Raw genomic sequence first — 15,406 nt, forward strand, 5'->3', positions numbered from 1 at the left:
CATCGCCAGGGGGTCCCGGCCCCGGCCGCGTCCGGGAACAATAAAGCTCTTGTTGCGAGCGCCGGGGGCCGGGCGCCGGGCGAGCCCCTTCCCCGCTCGTCCCTCTTCCGCCTCGGGCCCTGCGCCCGGTGCATGGAGAAGCAGGGCAGGATGGACTGCCCCGCGCTGCCCCCGGGCTGGAAGAAGGAAGAGGTGATCCGCAAGTCGGGCCTCAGCGCCGGCAAGAGCGATGTCTACTACTTCAGGTACGTGCCGGCGGGGCCGCCCGGCCCGTGACAGCCCGCTCCCCCGGCGGGACGGGGTCGGCCCGGGCAGCGACCGGCGCCAGCGCTCCTACGCCCCCCCCCCACCCCCCCCCCCCGGGCCCGCACCCCGGCGCAGCCACCCGCTCCCTGAGGTCCCCCCCTGTCAGGGGCGGCGGGGAGGGTCGGGGCCGGTCCCGGTCCCCTCCCGCCGCCCGCCTGTCAGGGGCCGCGGGGAGTTCCGCTCCCCTCCCGCCGGCCCGCCTGTCAGAGGGCCGGTCCCCTCCTGTCGCCCGCCTGTCAGGGAGGCGCCGCTCCCCTCCCGCCGCGGCTCGCCTGCCGGGGGGCGGCTGAGGGGTTCGGTCCGCTCCCGCCGCCCGCCTGTCAGGGGCCGGTGGGAGGATGGGGCCGGTCCCCGCAAGCCGCCGCCCGCCTGTCAGAGGGCCGGTGCCCTCCCGCCGTGGCCCGCCTGTCAGGGGCCGTGAGGCCGGTGCCCTCCCGCCGCTGGGTGGTCGGGGCCGGTCCCCTCCCGCCGCCGCCCGCCTGACGGGCCGTTGCGGGGAGCGGCCCTCGCGGCCGCGCTGAGGAGAGCGCCGGTGCCGGGAGAGGAGGGGGCGGACGGGCGTCTCTCTTCGGGCAGCGCCCCGAGGCAGCCCAGCCCCGGGGGCGGCGGCGGGGGGGGATCGGTTGGCCGCCGCCTGCGGGGGCCGTGGGCGCAGGACAGCGGCTCCCGCCGGCGGCGTGGGGGGCCTCGGGGAGCGGCGCCCGCAGGGCAGGCTGGAGGCCGGGCCTCCCCCCCCCCCCCCGCCGCCGGAGCTCCTCCTGCCGCGTGTGCAGGAGCCCCGGCAGCCAGCCGTGCCCCTCGCTCGGGAGGAGCCGCCGGCTGGCTGTAGCGATGCTCCATGGTTCCCTGCCACCACCAGGCGACTGCCAGCGCGGGGCTGGCTGACTGCAGGGCTGACAGCTGGGCAGCCGGGGAGCTGGCAGGAGCTAGCAGGAGCCCCTCAGCCCGGTTTTCCTTTGGGAGAGGCGCGCTGGTGCTGCTGCCCGCTGGCCTGTGACAACCCTCCCGAGCCTAGTTTTTCAGTAGAGCGGGATCAGCCTAAAGAGAACACCCCCCTGCATTTAAACGGAGTCAGTTGCCATAATCTGTACCCAAGACGTCCTACCAAAGTAGTTAGGTCATTGGTGGGACACACAGCCCCCACACCGAATTAATTAGGAAGCTTACCATTAGTAACAACAGTTGAAATTTTAGCAAAGTTCAAAGCATGTGAAAATTGGAGAAGTGTTGCCACTGCTAAATGTTCTCGTTATTACTGCACCGGTTATAGTAAAACCAAGAGAAGCAACAGCAACCTAATTTTGTTTCACCCTCCCGCTTGCTTTCAGAAACTGAAAAGATAGTTCTTTTCTCAAGGCAGAAATCAAATAAATTCTGAAGTCTTGCTCTTAGGCCGTGCTTCTGTAAGTCCAGCTTGCTGCACAGCAGAGGAAGCCGTCTTCTGCAACGGCTAACCTCTTACCCACAGCACCTCTATTTATAGCTCTATATGCATCTGATGAACCACACCTGGAACCCCTCCCTGACACTGCTGTTTCCGAGCAGGCCTAGCAGTCTCCTTTTGTTGCAGTGAATGGACTCAGTCTTTCTGCTGCCCAGCTGGAGGAATGAGAAGCCGTGCTTGCTCCCTCTCAGATACCAGCTAATGGAAAAGGTGGTTTCCGTCAGTGTTGAGTATGGCATCATTTGACCCATCACGTGTTGCTGCTGAAGAAAATTAAACATCTGACAAAAGGGTCGCTAGATGTGGAGGAGGAATGTTGATTTTTCGTCAGCTTTTTGAATGAATCCGGTTGAAAACTTTTTTAGACAAGTTCTGTTTTTGTCTTACCGCCTTTGTCTGACTTGCGCTCCCAACCGTATGCTAATACTGCGGCAGATGATTGGGTAGCATCTGGCATCACTGTCTCTCTCTTTGCATCTGCCTTTCCTTTCTGCGGTGCTGCCTCGTGAAGCCTGTCTGAACGATTGCACTTGAGCCTACGATCTGAATCCTCTTGTCTGGATGGGTCCTGCTTTTCTGCAGATTGCTAAACTGAACTTTCTGCGTAGGATTATTCTTTCCGGAATTAAATGCCAGGCTTTTCTCAAGCCAGACAGTCACTGCTGACTATATTGGAATATATTTAGTGTAGACAGCCCAAATAACTTCAGCTATTTGCTCAGAATGACCTGTTTTAAAAACACTTGAGTTTAGCCACATGTTTGTCCCATCAGAATGTAGGGCTGTCGGTGTTTTATGTATTACAGATCCTTAATTAAACTATGAAAACATGGGGAAAATGCAGTAAGTTCTAGTATTTCCAGGTTTTAGTTTTTGCTTTGCAAAGAATGATATGCCACCCCAGTAAGTTCACTAAGGCACCTTAGTTAGCTGACTAAAAACCTGTGGTTTATGTTTTTATGATTTCTTAAGGCTAGGGAAAAACCCAAAATGGATTGGACAAAGCTTCATTTACTGTGATGGTCTAAATAATAATAGTAATTAAGAACAGCTCTTGCAGGATTAATACATGTTGCAATCTACCTCATTTGCATTTTGAAACTTGGTTGTTTTGGGACTGCTTTATGGTATTTTAACATGTCACGCTTTAGGAAGTTGTGAACCAGTTGCTCAGATAAAGTAAAACACTTCCCATAGCTTCTAGTAGAATGTTTTTTCCCCCCTCTTCACATACATCCATGAGCCTTCTGACCTTCGTGATTGTCATTAAAAAAGCTATTAAAAGATGGGTGTAGTGGAAATACTTCACAAATACTGTACTGGATCAAACCACAGCTTTTGAGGTTAGCCTCTTCTGTGTAACGATCTGAGCCTTCATTCTTCAGACTTTGCCACTCCTGTTGCCTAAAACCCTGTTAAGAAACTCTTTAACACAATTTTTGTTGAAGATGCAAGACTGTAATCTGCTCATCACTGACTCTAGAATTCTGTCTTTTTAATGTGGGAAAGTGGTAGGAATAAATGTTTCAAATTTTAGGACGCCTTCCAGCATGGTTAGCAGTGATGCAGATCTTCTGCCAAACAACCGCAAAATTGAAACTAAAAACTTACCAGGCAGCTCATAGCTTAGAGTTTGTTGATTTCACTACAGATTACAGGTTTGGAAAACTAAGTAGTCATTTATGTCTAGAGAAATAACTTCTGTTCAGTAACAGGACTACTTCTGCACAACCAAAGTGAAACAAATAAAAAATGTTTTTATGGCTGCAGGCAGGACTGGCATAGGAAATTTATCCTTCCCCCCCCCCCCCCCTCCCTTTTCATTCTGTTATAGCTATGAGGCAGATTTCAGCACTGCTATATTTAAAACAAATGGAAATCTGTTTTGATCCAGTAAGTAGAGCAGGCCAAATACATTCAAAAGAGTTACGTCACTCTAGCTCTGTTGGGGAAAAAAAAAAAGAATGTTAATAAATGCTACGTTGTTAAAATATGTAGTTGGGTACAAAGTGGGTTTTAGTTTGTGCGCCTTATACAGACTAATATTCCCTAAGAGCCTGCATCGTCAGGATTTGGCATGACCACTTAAAGAGCAATACCAGACTCTTTTGGCAACTGTAGGACAGCAACGAAAATGTATGTTGCATTTTAATTTTGTACATCTTCAGAATAATTCACTTAAACTTCCAATTGCTTAATTTTACGCAAACAGTCAGAAGAAATGGATTTCCATGTGTGTCTTGATTTGAGGATAGTAGGCTCACACAGGTGACACCAGAGGCCTGGCTTGGCTTGCAGAATCCTCATTGACGGTGATGGAGAAAAAGCTAATCCTTCTGGAGCTGAGTTTGAGGGGGGAGAGAATTACTATATTTAGTAATGTAAACTTATTTGATCTAGGGAATAGTGCGTTAAAAATCATTATACCAAATGTAGGACAAATGCAAAACCAGCACAGCATTCTCGGAATACGTATTTGGTTTAGACTTTAATCCTCACATCAGGTAACTTCCTGGAAGGTTATACGTGCGATAGGTCTGGTGCGCGGTGCCGGCGGCTCGAGTGCGTATTGCAGTGAATGCAGATGCTCTGTCTCAAGAGCAAGGAATATTCGCAGTGACAATGATAGGGATTAAAGTCAAGAAGAAGATTACGATGGTGCTGAGACAAAACAGTGTTCTTTTGAATCAGTTTGAGATACGTAGCAACTTCCAGGAATATATGTGATCTTTTCTGGTTTAAAGGAGGTAGGAATTCTCTTAATGACCGTCTTGTCCATACTATAAAGCAAACCCTCAACTTACAGCAAAGGCGAGCTGGAAAGTAATTTTTGTTCATCCTCAAGAAAAAGAAGTCCTCTTTCTGAATGGCTTGTCTGTCGTTGCTACAAAGTCCTTTATAATGTCCTCCCCATATCTGCAGAGTGATAATCTATGAGTATTCTTTCACTTTGTCTACAGACAGGATATTACATTTAAGGCTATGCATCTGATTTTTCTTTTAAATCAAGCTGCTGTGCTTGTATGAACCATATTTCCAGTTTCTCCTAACTGTTGTTACCTTATTTTAATCAAAGTTCTCTGAGAAACTGTACCTACACAAAGGGCATTTTTTAAGTGACTCTCCTAGTAGTAACCTATTTGTGTAAGGCCTAATACTGTAGTAAATTGGCATCAGGATTTTTTTAAAGTATTATTTATTCAGTGTAGTGTGAGGTAGGGGGTGCTGCTGTCCTGTCAAAAGACTCAGTCATACTTCCAAAGTCCTGCAAAAGTCTGAGTAAAGTGGGAACTTTGAACATGGGTATCTCAGCTTCTGATTTCTTTACCCCTTCTTTTTGTGGGTAAAATCCCTTTAGTGTATATAACCCCCTAGAGCGTTTACTGGTTGAAAAATGTTTCTTAAACTCTGGCATGAAATTACTTCTTTCATAGCAGCAGCAAGTTAATACTCTGTTTTGATGCATTTGTTCCTCGTGGGAAAAAAGCAAGCAAGAACTACTCCTTTCTAGTCGAGATTAAAAAAGCCAAGTAGTTGACACCGCTTTCAGTGGATTCTAACAGGCTGTTAAGTTTAACTACAAAAGCTTTTCCAGTATAGGTGTACCCACGGGGCAAACAGACATCCCTTTGAAGTTTGTTTTGTGGTTTGACAGTAAGATAAATGCCGGAGAGTTTCCAGTGACAGTAGGATTAGTTTAATTCTGTGCTTTGCTTTTTGCCTTTTTTTTTGTTTTGTTTTGTTTTGTTTTGTTTTAGGGAGACCTTTACCTTTGTCTTTAAAAGCGAGCAAGTCATGACTTCCAGAGTGATGTTCAATTGTGCTTATGTTATACATAGGCTTATTGGTTTGTTTTGTTTCCAAAGGTAATTAGTGCATAGAGCAAGTCCTAATAGTGAGGTCTAAATTTTGAGAATGTACTCCACCTTCTGTGCAAGAAAAAAATTGCTGCCATTAGCTGCTTGTTAATTTCTTAGTGCTGCTCCTATTATAGCTTTTTTTCTGCCGTGCACCCTCTTCAGGGGCTGGCCTTCATTGAGGAGAATTTTCAGTTGCCGTCTTGTTCTTCTCATCCCTTCTGAAGGTCTGCATCTTTTCTCCTTCACTGCTCATAACTGTACTGCTTTTCTAAACTTACATGAAAACCAACACAAGGCCAATGATAATAACAAACAAGTTAGCCCAAGTTTTCTTGTGTAGGCTTTCTCTGATCATCTTTAGGTTTTAGTTTGAATATTTTGGCTGCCTTTTGTTTTTGCCTGTTGGAAGGAGAATGTAAAAAAGAAGTTTAAGTGGAACAGGTGTTATTTTGTATTTCCATGGCTCAATTACTTTCACTGATCTCTGAAAATGCATGGTAACAATCTCCCCTTCGGTTTGGGGCAGCATTGGGAATGCTGGTTGAACTGTGCTGCCTAATAGGGTCTTAGTGTGTAAAATAAATTTATTTTCTTTATAGGGTGAATTCATCCCTGTACTGAATGATAATAAAGATTATTACGAAGTCATAGTGGTAACTCTGACTTCATTTTACGAGGGCACAATGAATCAGTCCTCTGTCCCAGCAAAGGAGCTCATCGGGTTGTTTAGGAAGCAGAAATAGGTTCTGACAAATGAATCCAAAATAGTTCCCTAAATAGAAGATTAAATAACAATCTAGAAATTAACCTTTTACAGTTTATTGGTGTCAATTGCTGTTGGTGATTTCGTGTGGTGGTATAAACTATACATACTATTGTGTAAAAAATATATTTTTGTTGCAAGTGAAATTAGATACCAAATGCTGAACTCCTTTGAAGGCATGAAAATGTATTATGTTATGCCATTCATGTAGTGACTTCTCTACCGAATCTTCGAACGTCTTGTTCAAGAGTGTGTGCTTGAGTATTTGCAAACAAATCTTTGAGGAAAGATACCTCCAACAGTTGCAGAGCAGTTTTGACACCGTGGTGAACAAATCTGTTGTGATCCCTTAGAGGTCAGCTACCTAGGAGGCTTTAGTCAGCAGCTGTCCAGTATTAGGTTCCCTTGAACATAAGATCAAACAACTAATTTTATTGTGGGATTTCTGTGGTCTTATTTAGTATTACACTATGAAATACTTGGATATATTTCCAATCTCCTCACTTTCCTGGGCTTCATTCCCAACCTACGGAGGGGAGTGACTGGAAGAAATACTTTGCCTTGCTCTACCTCTGTTAGGTAGCCCAATTAAGATGTCTTCAATCTGAATTGCCTTTTCAAAAGTGTTTAGCATTTTTCTTCCTCTTCACTGGTGTGTGGCTCTAGGTCAGACTACAGCCTGCCAGATGGGATCCTGAGAAAACAGGAACTAGGCATCTGTTGGCCACCTTGGGATAGGTGGCGTGACTGATTTGTTTAGACTGACCCTGCAGTGCTGTAGTAGAGGGTGTAAATACTAAATTAAGGGAAGGAATTGTAGTTTTAATAGCCATGAGATCACACCTTCTCTTTCTTCAGTTTCTTATCATTTTAGCCACTGCTGCAAAACTGTGAAGCTAGAGCTGCTTTGAAAAGCGAGACATTTTAAACCTGGAGAAGACGGCATGTTTTCCCAGTTATCATCTGCTGTTGGAGCACCTAGCTTGCTGTGGTTGAAATTTTCCTCAAAAATCTGTTTGATGGGGAGGGCCAGGAAGCAAAAACTCAAAAAAAAAAAAAAGGAAGTTTGCCAAAATTTTTTTGAAAGCAACCGAACCCAGAAATGTCTGCCAACAAGATTATTGTTTTAATAAGCCACACTACTATCTTGCCTGTAAACTTGCTGTGCATTTTGAACTGGGGAGGGGGCCAGATAGGCTACCATCAAGTAGGTTTTGCTGTATGATAAAATTCAAGGTAACTTCCTTGTACGTTAATTAGCTTGCTCTACTGCTTCACAGGAAACATCTGAAAAGTGTCTTTATTAAAAAAGTTCCTTGCAAGCTCATTATATAACATAATCACCTTCAGCCCACTAAGAACTTCAATTTGTATAGTATGTGAATTTGCACAAGCATATAGCTGGAGGTGAAGGGTTGTGTTCTTAATTTAATCTTGTATAAAGTGATTTAAGCCTTGATAAAGTCATTGAAAGAATAGTTTTCAGATGTTTTTGCACGTCACTTCTTTTGAGGTGTGCTGTTTTTTGTTAATTGGTTATGTCGAAAAACGTTGCACGGTGTTTAATTTGACAGGATAAAGTTTAAGTGCTCATACGCATGTCAACTATGGTAGAACTAAGTCTCTCAGGTGCACTAAATAGAATATTTCTATTTGGAAAAAAACCCCAGAAATTTCTAATTGAAGTTAAGAAATTTTTTAAAAAAGCTATAGAAAGTTAACTGTCTTTAGGTAAGACTAAATATTTGTAGCATTTTCAGTTAATACTTATGAAAAAAACAGTCTTACAACAATCTGTTGTCGAATTCTATGTGGAGATATTCCTGTGTAATCCCACATTAGTCTTGCAATTCTAAATTGTCTCAAAGTTGGGTCACACTGCAGTTTAGTCAGACCAGAGGCTCCGCTATGTCATAGAATCATAGAATCACAGAATGGTTTGGGTTGGAAGGGACCTCTAAAGGCCATCTAGTCCAACCCCCCTGCCATGAGCAGGGACATCGTCAACTAGATCAGGTTGCTCAGAGCCCCGTCCAGCCTGACCTGGAATGTTTCCAGGGATGGGGCATCCACCCCCTCTCTGGGCAACCTGGGCCAGTGCTTCACCACCCTCAGCGTAAAACATTTCTTCCTTCTATCTAGTCTAAATCTACCCCCCTTTAGTTTAAAGCCATTCCCCCTTGGCCTGTTGCAACAGGCCCTGCTAAAAAGTCTGCCCCCATCTTTTTTATAAGCCCCCTTTAAGTACTGACAGGCTGCAATAAGGTCTCCCCGAAGCCTTCTCTTCTCGAGGCTGAACAACCCCAACTCTCTCAGCCTTTCTTCAGAGCAGAGGTGTTCCATCCCCCTGATCATTTTCGTGTCCCTCCTCTGGACCCGCTCCAACAGGTCCGTGTCTTTCTTATGCTGAGGGCTCCAGAGCTGGACGCAGTGCTCCAGGTGGGCTCTCACCAGAGCAGAGCAGAGGGGCAGAATCCCCTCCCTCGACCTGCTGGCCACACTGCTTTGGATGCAGCCCAGGATACGATTGGCCTTCTGGGCTGCGAGCGCACATTGCTGGCTCATGTCCAGCTTTTCATCCACCAGTACCCCCAAGTCCTTCTCGGCAGGGCTGCTCTCAAGCCCTTCATCCCCCAGCCTGTATTGATACCGGGGGTTGCCCTGACTCAGGTGCAGGACCTTGCACTTGGCCTTGTCAAACCTCATGAGGTTCACACGGGCCCGCTTCTCGAGCTTGTCCAGGTCCCTCTGGATGGCATCCCATCCCTCTGGCGTGTCAACCACACCACTCAGCTTGGTGTCATCTGCAAACTTGCTGAGGGTGCACTTGATCCCACTGTCTATGTCACTGACGAAGATATTAAACAGTACCGGTCCCAACACGGACCCCTGCGGGACGCCACTCGTCACCAATCTCCATCTGGCCATTGAGCCGTTGACCACTACCCTCTGGATGTGACCATCCAACCAATTCCTCACCCACCGGACAGTCCACCCATCAAATCCATACCTCTCCAGTTTAGGGAGAAGGCTGTTGTGGGGGACCGTGTCAAAGGCCTTACAGAGGTCCAGATAGACGACATCTGTAACCCTTCCCGTGTCCACTGATGTAGTCACTCCATCATAGAAGGCCACTAGGTTGGTCAGGCAGGACTTGCCCTTGGTGACGCCATGCTGGCTGTCTTGAATGACCTCCCTGTCCTCCATGTGCCTTAGCAGAGCTTCCAGGAGGATCTGTTCCATGATCTTCCCAGGCACAGAGGTGAGCCTGACTGGCCTGTAGTTCCACGAGTCTTCCTTTTTTCCTTTTTAAAAATGGGGGTTATGTTTCTCCTTTTCCAGTCAGTGGGAACTTAACCCTGAAAGAATGCTTTCATGTGCTTCTTGTTGCATGAAAGAAGTCAGTATAAAAATGAATGTGCAGAATATGTGGATCAGGGCAAATTTTACTGGGTCCTCCCATATCCATGTAATGTTTCCTTAAAATAATGTAGTGGTCCATGCTTCTGACTTTTGTAGCAGCTGAAATTTTAGAGTATGTGAACTCAGAGCAATGCATTTTAAAAATCTTCTGCAGCAAGTGTGACTTCAAAGTCTGAGCTTTCTTCAACGTCCCTTTCAGTTTGACTTCTAAGATATCTCCAGAGTATCATCCAGAGTGCCTTCTCAGAGAGAAGAAAGCTTAATACCTCTCCTTCCACCTTTCTTTTCTGCTCAAAACTAAGTTTGAACATAAACTTGGTTTTAACACCTTTGGGGGGGGGAAAGAACATGCTGTTTCTTAGTTTCACCCAAGATGTGTAAGTAGCAGGCTTTTACGTAGACACACTGGTTTAAATAGGTTCTATAATCTCACTCTTTTCCGTTAGTGCATACTAATTATTTAATAGATGTTCAAATAAAGCCTCTGCAAATAGGCCTTTTATTTGACTTTTACGTCATGGAGCTTTCTCTGCAGGTAAGAGAAAGCTTTGCAGCAGGAGCAGGTTAGAGATTGAAGATAATCTGGGAATGATTCAGAAATTAAGGCATTACTTTAGTGGTTTGACAGCCTACACTTTCAGAGTAGAAAATGGAAACAACTGCAGGACTGGTAGTGAAAAAAAGAATATATGTGAAAGCTAATATAGGTGGGGTGGAAATAAAGTTTTGAGTTTATTCAAATCCTTCCAGCTCACGTATTCATCTCCTACTTAGAACAGAGGGAAGGTCTGAGATATGAAATGATGAGTCTGGATGGCAACAGAAAAAATTGCAGCCTTGAAACTGAACGGAAGGCCAGTGGGTATTTTGTTTGCCAGCTATTGAGGTTGAACCAGAAGGCTTACAGAGCATATACTTTCTCCAGTATTTTGACATCATATGAACTTGCTGAAACTCTGAAATGAAGAACAATTAAGGATAGGGGCTTTTGTGGAAAATGGAATCAAATGAAATGTAGTGTCGTAGTAGAATTCACTAGATTTTAGAGTTTGTGCCAAAATAATGTTCTGAAGTAAGCAGAAGGAATGCTACTCAATCTGTTGGACTTCAACGAACTGCACTTTCAATTGTGTGTCATTAGATTTCATTGAAGCTGGAGAATGGACAATACTACAGGTTTTGTGAAATGGTTAAGGTATGGAGTGAAGAGGAGACAATAATAGGTTATGATAAAACAAGGGCTTCTTGGTTGTCATAAGCTACTAATGGAGTTGCATGGATAATATTCTTGGCACCAGTCTGTTATTAATGTCCGTTAACTTGGACGCACAAGTGGTGTGTGCTATGCATCACGAGCAAGTTTCATACCTGGGGCATCATCAGAACAAGTGAGGATCAGAAAATAATCAGGAGAAATTGGATGATTTCAAAGATAAGGGGATGATTTAGGATGAAAATAATAAGGAATAGAAGACTATGCACTTAAGGACTAAGAAAAAGAATTTCTGCTTTTTGTCAGAGAGGGCAGATGGTTGATTCACCACTTGGAAGGAAAAGATGCATTGACAACAATATGAATGTAGTGGGATGCAAAGGAGTGACATACTTCTGTGGAGACAGGGTGGTACTGTGGTCACTGAGTGCTGACTGGAGGCAGCAACACCTGGAAAAGGAGTAGGACAGTGAGAATGAATGGTGGAATAAGGGGGATGTGGAGAAGTCCAGAATAAGTACTTGACTGAAGTGGCAACCAAAGCCAAGGCGGACAGATTCCTCTTTGCCTGCCTTTTTTGTTTGCTCTTGTCATGTCAGGTCAAGGGCAGATAGAGCAAGTCTATCATCCTTCACACCAGTGTGGGAAAACATGGAAGCAAAAGCTGTGGGACAGGATGTCAAACGCTTTTTAGTGAAAAAATGCCTATTTTCAGTTGCTTCTTTTTTGTCTTGGATTATTTTTTAATTTGTGTATTTTTTTATTTTTTAATCTTGGCACAAAAATGCAATTCTTAACACTGAAATTAAGATGAAACTAGATATTTAGCTAATGGATTGCAGTCTGTCCCTGCTAAGAGTTTCACCGTTAACTTGAATGGTAGATTTTGTGCTGTGGATTGAAATAGTGTTTAATACCAGCCCTACCAATGATCCATGCAGATGCTAATATGGAATATTGGATCATATGCTGTGATTTGCATTTTGATTATTGAACAAAACAAATAAACAAGACCCCCAAAATGTTAGATGTGTAAATAATAGAATTTAAGAATGTTGGATGCATTTATAAAGTTTGCTTTTGTTTCTGAAATCTGTTTTCAGGGTTCTACAGGAAGAATTTTTAGTGAAGGGTAGGCTGATACCTGCTCACTGCTGGAATTTTGGATTCCTTTGAGGTGTACATGAAGCATTTCTCTCCGAGGAACCTGAAGAGGAAAGCTAGTAAAAAGGGTGCTGTCTTGATGACACAGTCTGTTAGCTTCTTACGGAACAATAGAAGATGGTGATATGGGAAAAATGAAAGATAGCGTGTTTCATCTTTGGCACCAAAATTGGGATATAATAGAAGACGATGTAGGATGTCAAATTTCTACATCATTTTTAGTAGTTACTTAGCTGTGGGCTAAAATGACCCAGTGTATACAGTTTTTAATTAAAAAAAAAAAGTGTCTGGAATGGAGACTATTAACACCAACTTCAGGGTTTGCTTATAGTCATTGTTTTCTCCTTTTCATTCAGTGTTTTATGTTCATTAGGAAAGCTGGGAAAGCAATTCATAACAGGAGGCTTTATTCAGTAAATTCAGCCCTTCCAGTCTGTTAGGAAGCAGGGACATCTAGCTAGGCAGGCAGCAATTCTGGACAAGGTTTTATCCTGAACTTTTCTTACAGGTGCCTGAATAGGAATGAAAGACAATGGGTCAGATTATTTTAACAGCAAACTTACTTGCCCTGTCTCTGACCTTCAGTGCAGAATTTTTCCTACTGTTAACAAGCCAGGGTGTTAATCGCCACTATCTAAAATAAAACTGGTGGTGTGTTTAGTTTGGCTTATAGCATAGCTTCAATTACTGGTTTACGAGAAGTAGAAAAGAGTTTTGTGGTGGGGTGTGTGTACACGTATGTGTGGTGGGTTTTTTTTTTTCCCTCCCACACCCATCCTTGAGGAGGTTAGCTTCAGATTGTGATCTGTTTTAAGTCTTTTTCTCCCACCCTTTACCTCTTGGTAATTATGTCTTTCCATATTTCTGGATTCATTTAAATGACTTTGAAAACTGTTCAGCTTAATTAGCTATTTTTCCCAGAATTCAACACATATTCTTCTGTGGGGAAGTTCTTGCCTCAAGGTGTTTTTAAGTTTAAAAAAAAAAAAACACACAACACTTTGGAAAAGTGAAGAAAACAAAAAACTTCGGTAGTTTTCTTCAGAAAGGAAGTGGCGTGAAAAACTCTCTGAGCTCAGTTAACCTTTTGGGTTTCAGTAGTTGGGAGGATTTTGACACTTGGCTTGTTTCATTGGATAGAAGTTTGCATTAGACCAAGAGAGTGTTGACTTCACATGATGGGTATTTAGCCATTTTCACGGCTGTCTATACTGAGAGGCTATCACAAACTGGTGTTGTAGTCTGAGTTTTACATAGCAGTTCTTGATTTTCTGCTGAGCTTTGAAGTCTGGGGGCAGCACCATTGTCCCTTACAGTGAAACGAGCTATATAGCTTCTTGTCAATAAGGTGCTTATTAGCAATGGTTTGCACACAGGGCATGCAGAGTAGTTAGTAAGTCTACGGGAATCCCCAGTGAGGTCGGTGAAAATATGCATGGATTAAATGTGTATTTAGTGCAGACAGTATGCACAATGTGTGTGACTGTGTTCGGGATGCTTGAGAATGAAGTAGAGATGAGGGGATAGAAAGTTCTGTGATGTAAAGATCGGTAGATATACCACTTCCTTAGGATAGCTGGAAATCAGGTATTTGCTGATGTTACTCAAAAACATCAGCTGGGACTTTGGGGTAATAATAATTCCATAATTCCAAATGAAGATGATTTAAATAACTTCCCTACAAGTGGTTTTGTTTGTTATGGTGGCATCTATATACACAGTTGCAGCTTTGGACCTGTTTCATGTTCTGCATCATCTTGCTTGCTGCTTGCTTGCTTGTTGCTCGGTTACTTATCTGGCTTCGCTCACCAGTCTTAATGACTGAATAGCTAAGAGATGTCATGTCACCTCAAATCCTAGTTCTGCGCATCTGTTTAATGCCTTGCTGCTTGATAGCTGAGAAGGGTTGCTGTTGAGTCTAGGTTGGCCTTAGCTAGCATTCGGTTTAAACCTTGCATACAGTCTTTACATTAGTGCAGAGAGGGTCCCTCACTTGGCCACAGTCTGACATTTATACTTCTCATACTGGAGTTTGGTTTAGCTGTGCGGCTAACCCAGCTTCCCAAGGTGTAGTGTATCCTAGCCTCCAACAGTCTGACATACAAATTAAATCCTGTGCAAAGGATGGGAGTGGATATGCAGAGGTTGGGCAGGTATACCATCACCAATCAACACATCAATGAACGTGCCACATGGAATAAAGATAATGGAAACTTTTTAGATATTTAACAAGGTATAAAACCTGTTATAAGAAGTCAAGGTTGTATCCTCTTGTACAACAAAACATACTAAAGTGTTTTCTTCTTTTTAGTCCAAGTGGTAAGAAGTTCAGAAGCAAGCCTCAGTTGGCAAGATACCTGGGAAACACTGTTGATCTCAGCAGTTTTGACTTCAGAACGGGAAAGATGATGCCCAGTAAATTGCAGAAGAACAAACAGAGACTAAGGAATGATTCTCTCAATCAAAATAAGGTTTGTTAGTAAATACTGTGTTTAAGGATATCCTAAGAATTTCCTTTCCTGTAGTTCATTTAGCAATTTCATTTCTGCTTAAAGCAGCCCGCTTCTAAGATGTACATGTATGTTTAATTTTTAGTAGTGGTAGAGACGTAAATTCATAAATAGAAGGAATACTCTGCTACTACCGAGAAAATATCAAGGTGAGGTTAAGTATGAATCAAAAGTTTGAGTAATTCAGGAGTTGGCTTGGGACTAAGGACCTCAGTGCTAGTCATCTACCTGAATGATGTTCTTCTAAATGGGAAAAGTTAGTACTGTTGACACTGTGAGATTCTCCTGTGCAAGGCTTCAAATTGCTATGTTCATCTTCCTGTTCTGAGATGAAGTAGTTCACATTTTTAATGTGTGCAATATGTGCCAGGAAGCTTGTTTTCTGAGGCAAATGTGTTTATCTGTACCAGTCTGGATGTCTGTGTACAGCTATGTAGCTTAACAAGGCCAGGCGTTTTCCTGTTTAAGATTGGGCCTTTCTCAATTGATCTGATTGTTCTCTTACTGTCTATTTCTTTTTGAACAACAGTGAATATTGACGAAAATGTGTATAATAGATTAAAAATAAAAGGCTGAAGCATACGGAAGTGAAATAACTGATGTAGCACATAGGGACATGACAAGTAAATTTAGCTGACCCTCAGATAGTATGTTCCTGGACAAACTTTAGAAACCTCATATGACAGTTTGAAACGATGTCTGTAACAACCTGCAATGTTTTCT

At 43.7% G+C, this 15,406-nt stretch overlaps 1 protein-coding gene across 1 annotated transcript in view; it reads left to right on the forward strand.

Annotated features, from left to right (window-relative positions):
- The window catches only part of LOC143172834 (methyl-CpG-binding domain protein 2), a 44,259-nt gene continuing 28,853 nt past the window's right edge, over positions 1–15,406 (forward strand). Inside the window, exons 1-2 of the mRNA XM_076362655.1 lie at positions 1–245; positions 14,485–14,644. Of these exons, the coding sequence (XP_076218770.1) occupies positions 133–245; positions 14,485–14,644 (273 nt within the window). The 5' untranslated portion in view covers positions 1–132. The remainder of the gene's footprint in view (positions 246–14,484; positions 14,645–15,406) is intronic.

The sequence above is a fragment of the Aptenodytes patagonicus genome, chromosome Z, assembly GCF_965638725.1.
Source record: "Aptenodytes patagonicus chromosome Z, bAptPat1.pri.cur, whole genome shotgun sequence".
NCBI classification, from domain to species: domain Eukaryota; kingdom Metazoa; phylum Chordata; class Aves; order Sphenisciformes; family Spheniscidae; genus Aptenodytes; species Aptenodytes patagonicus.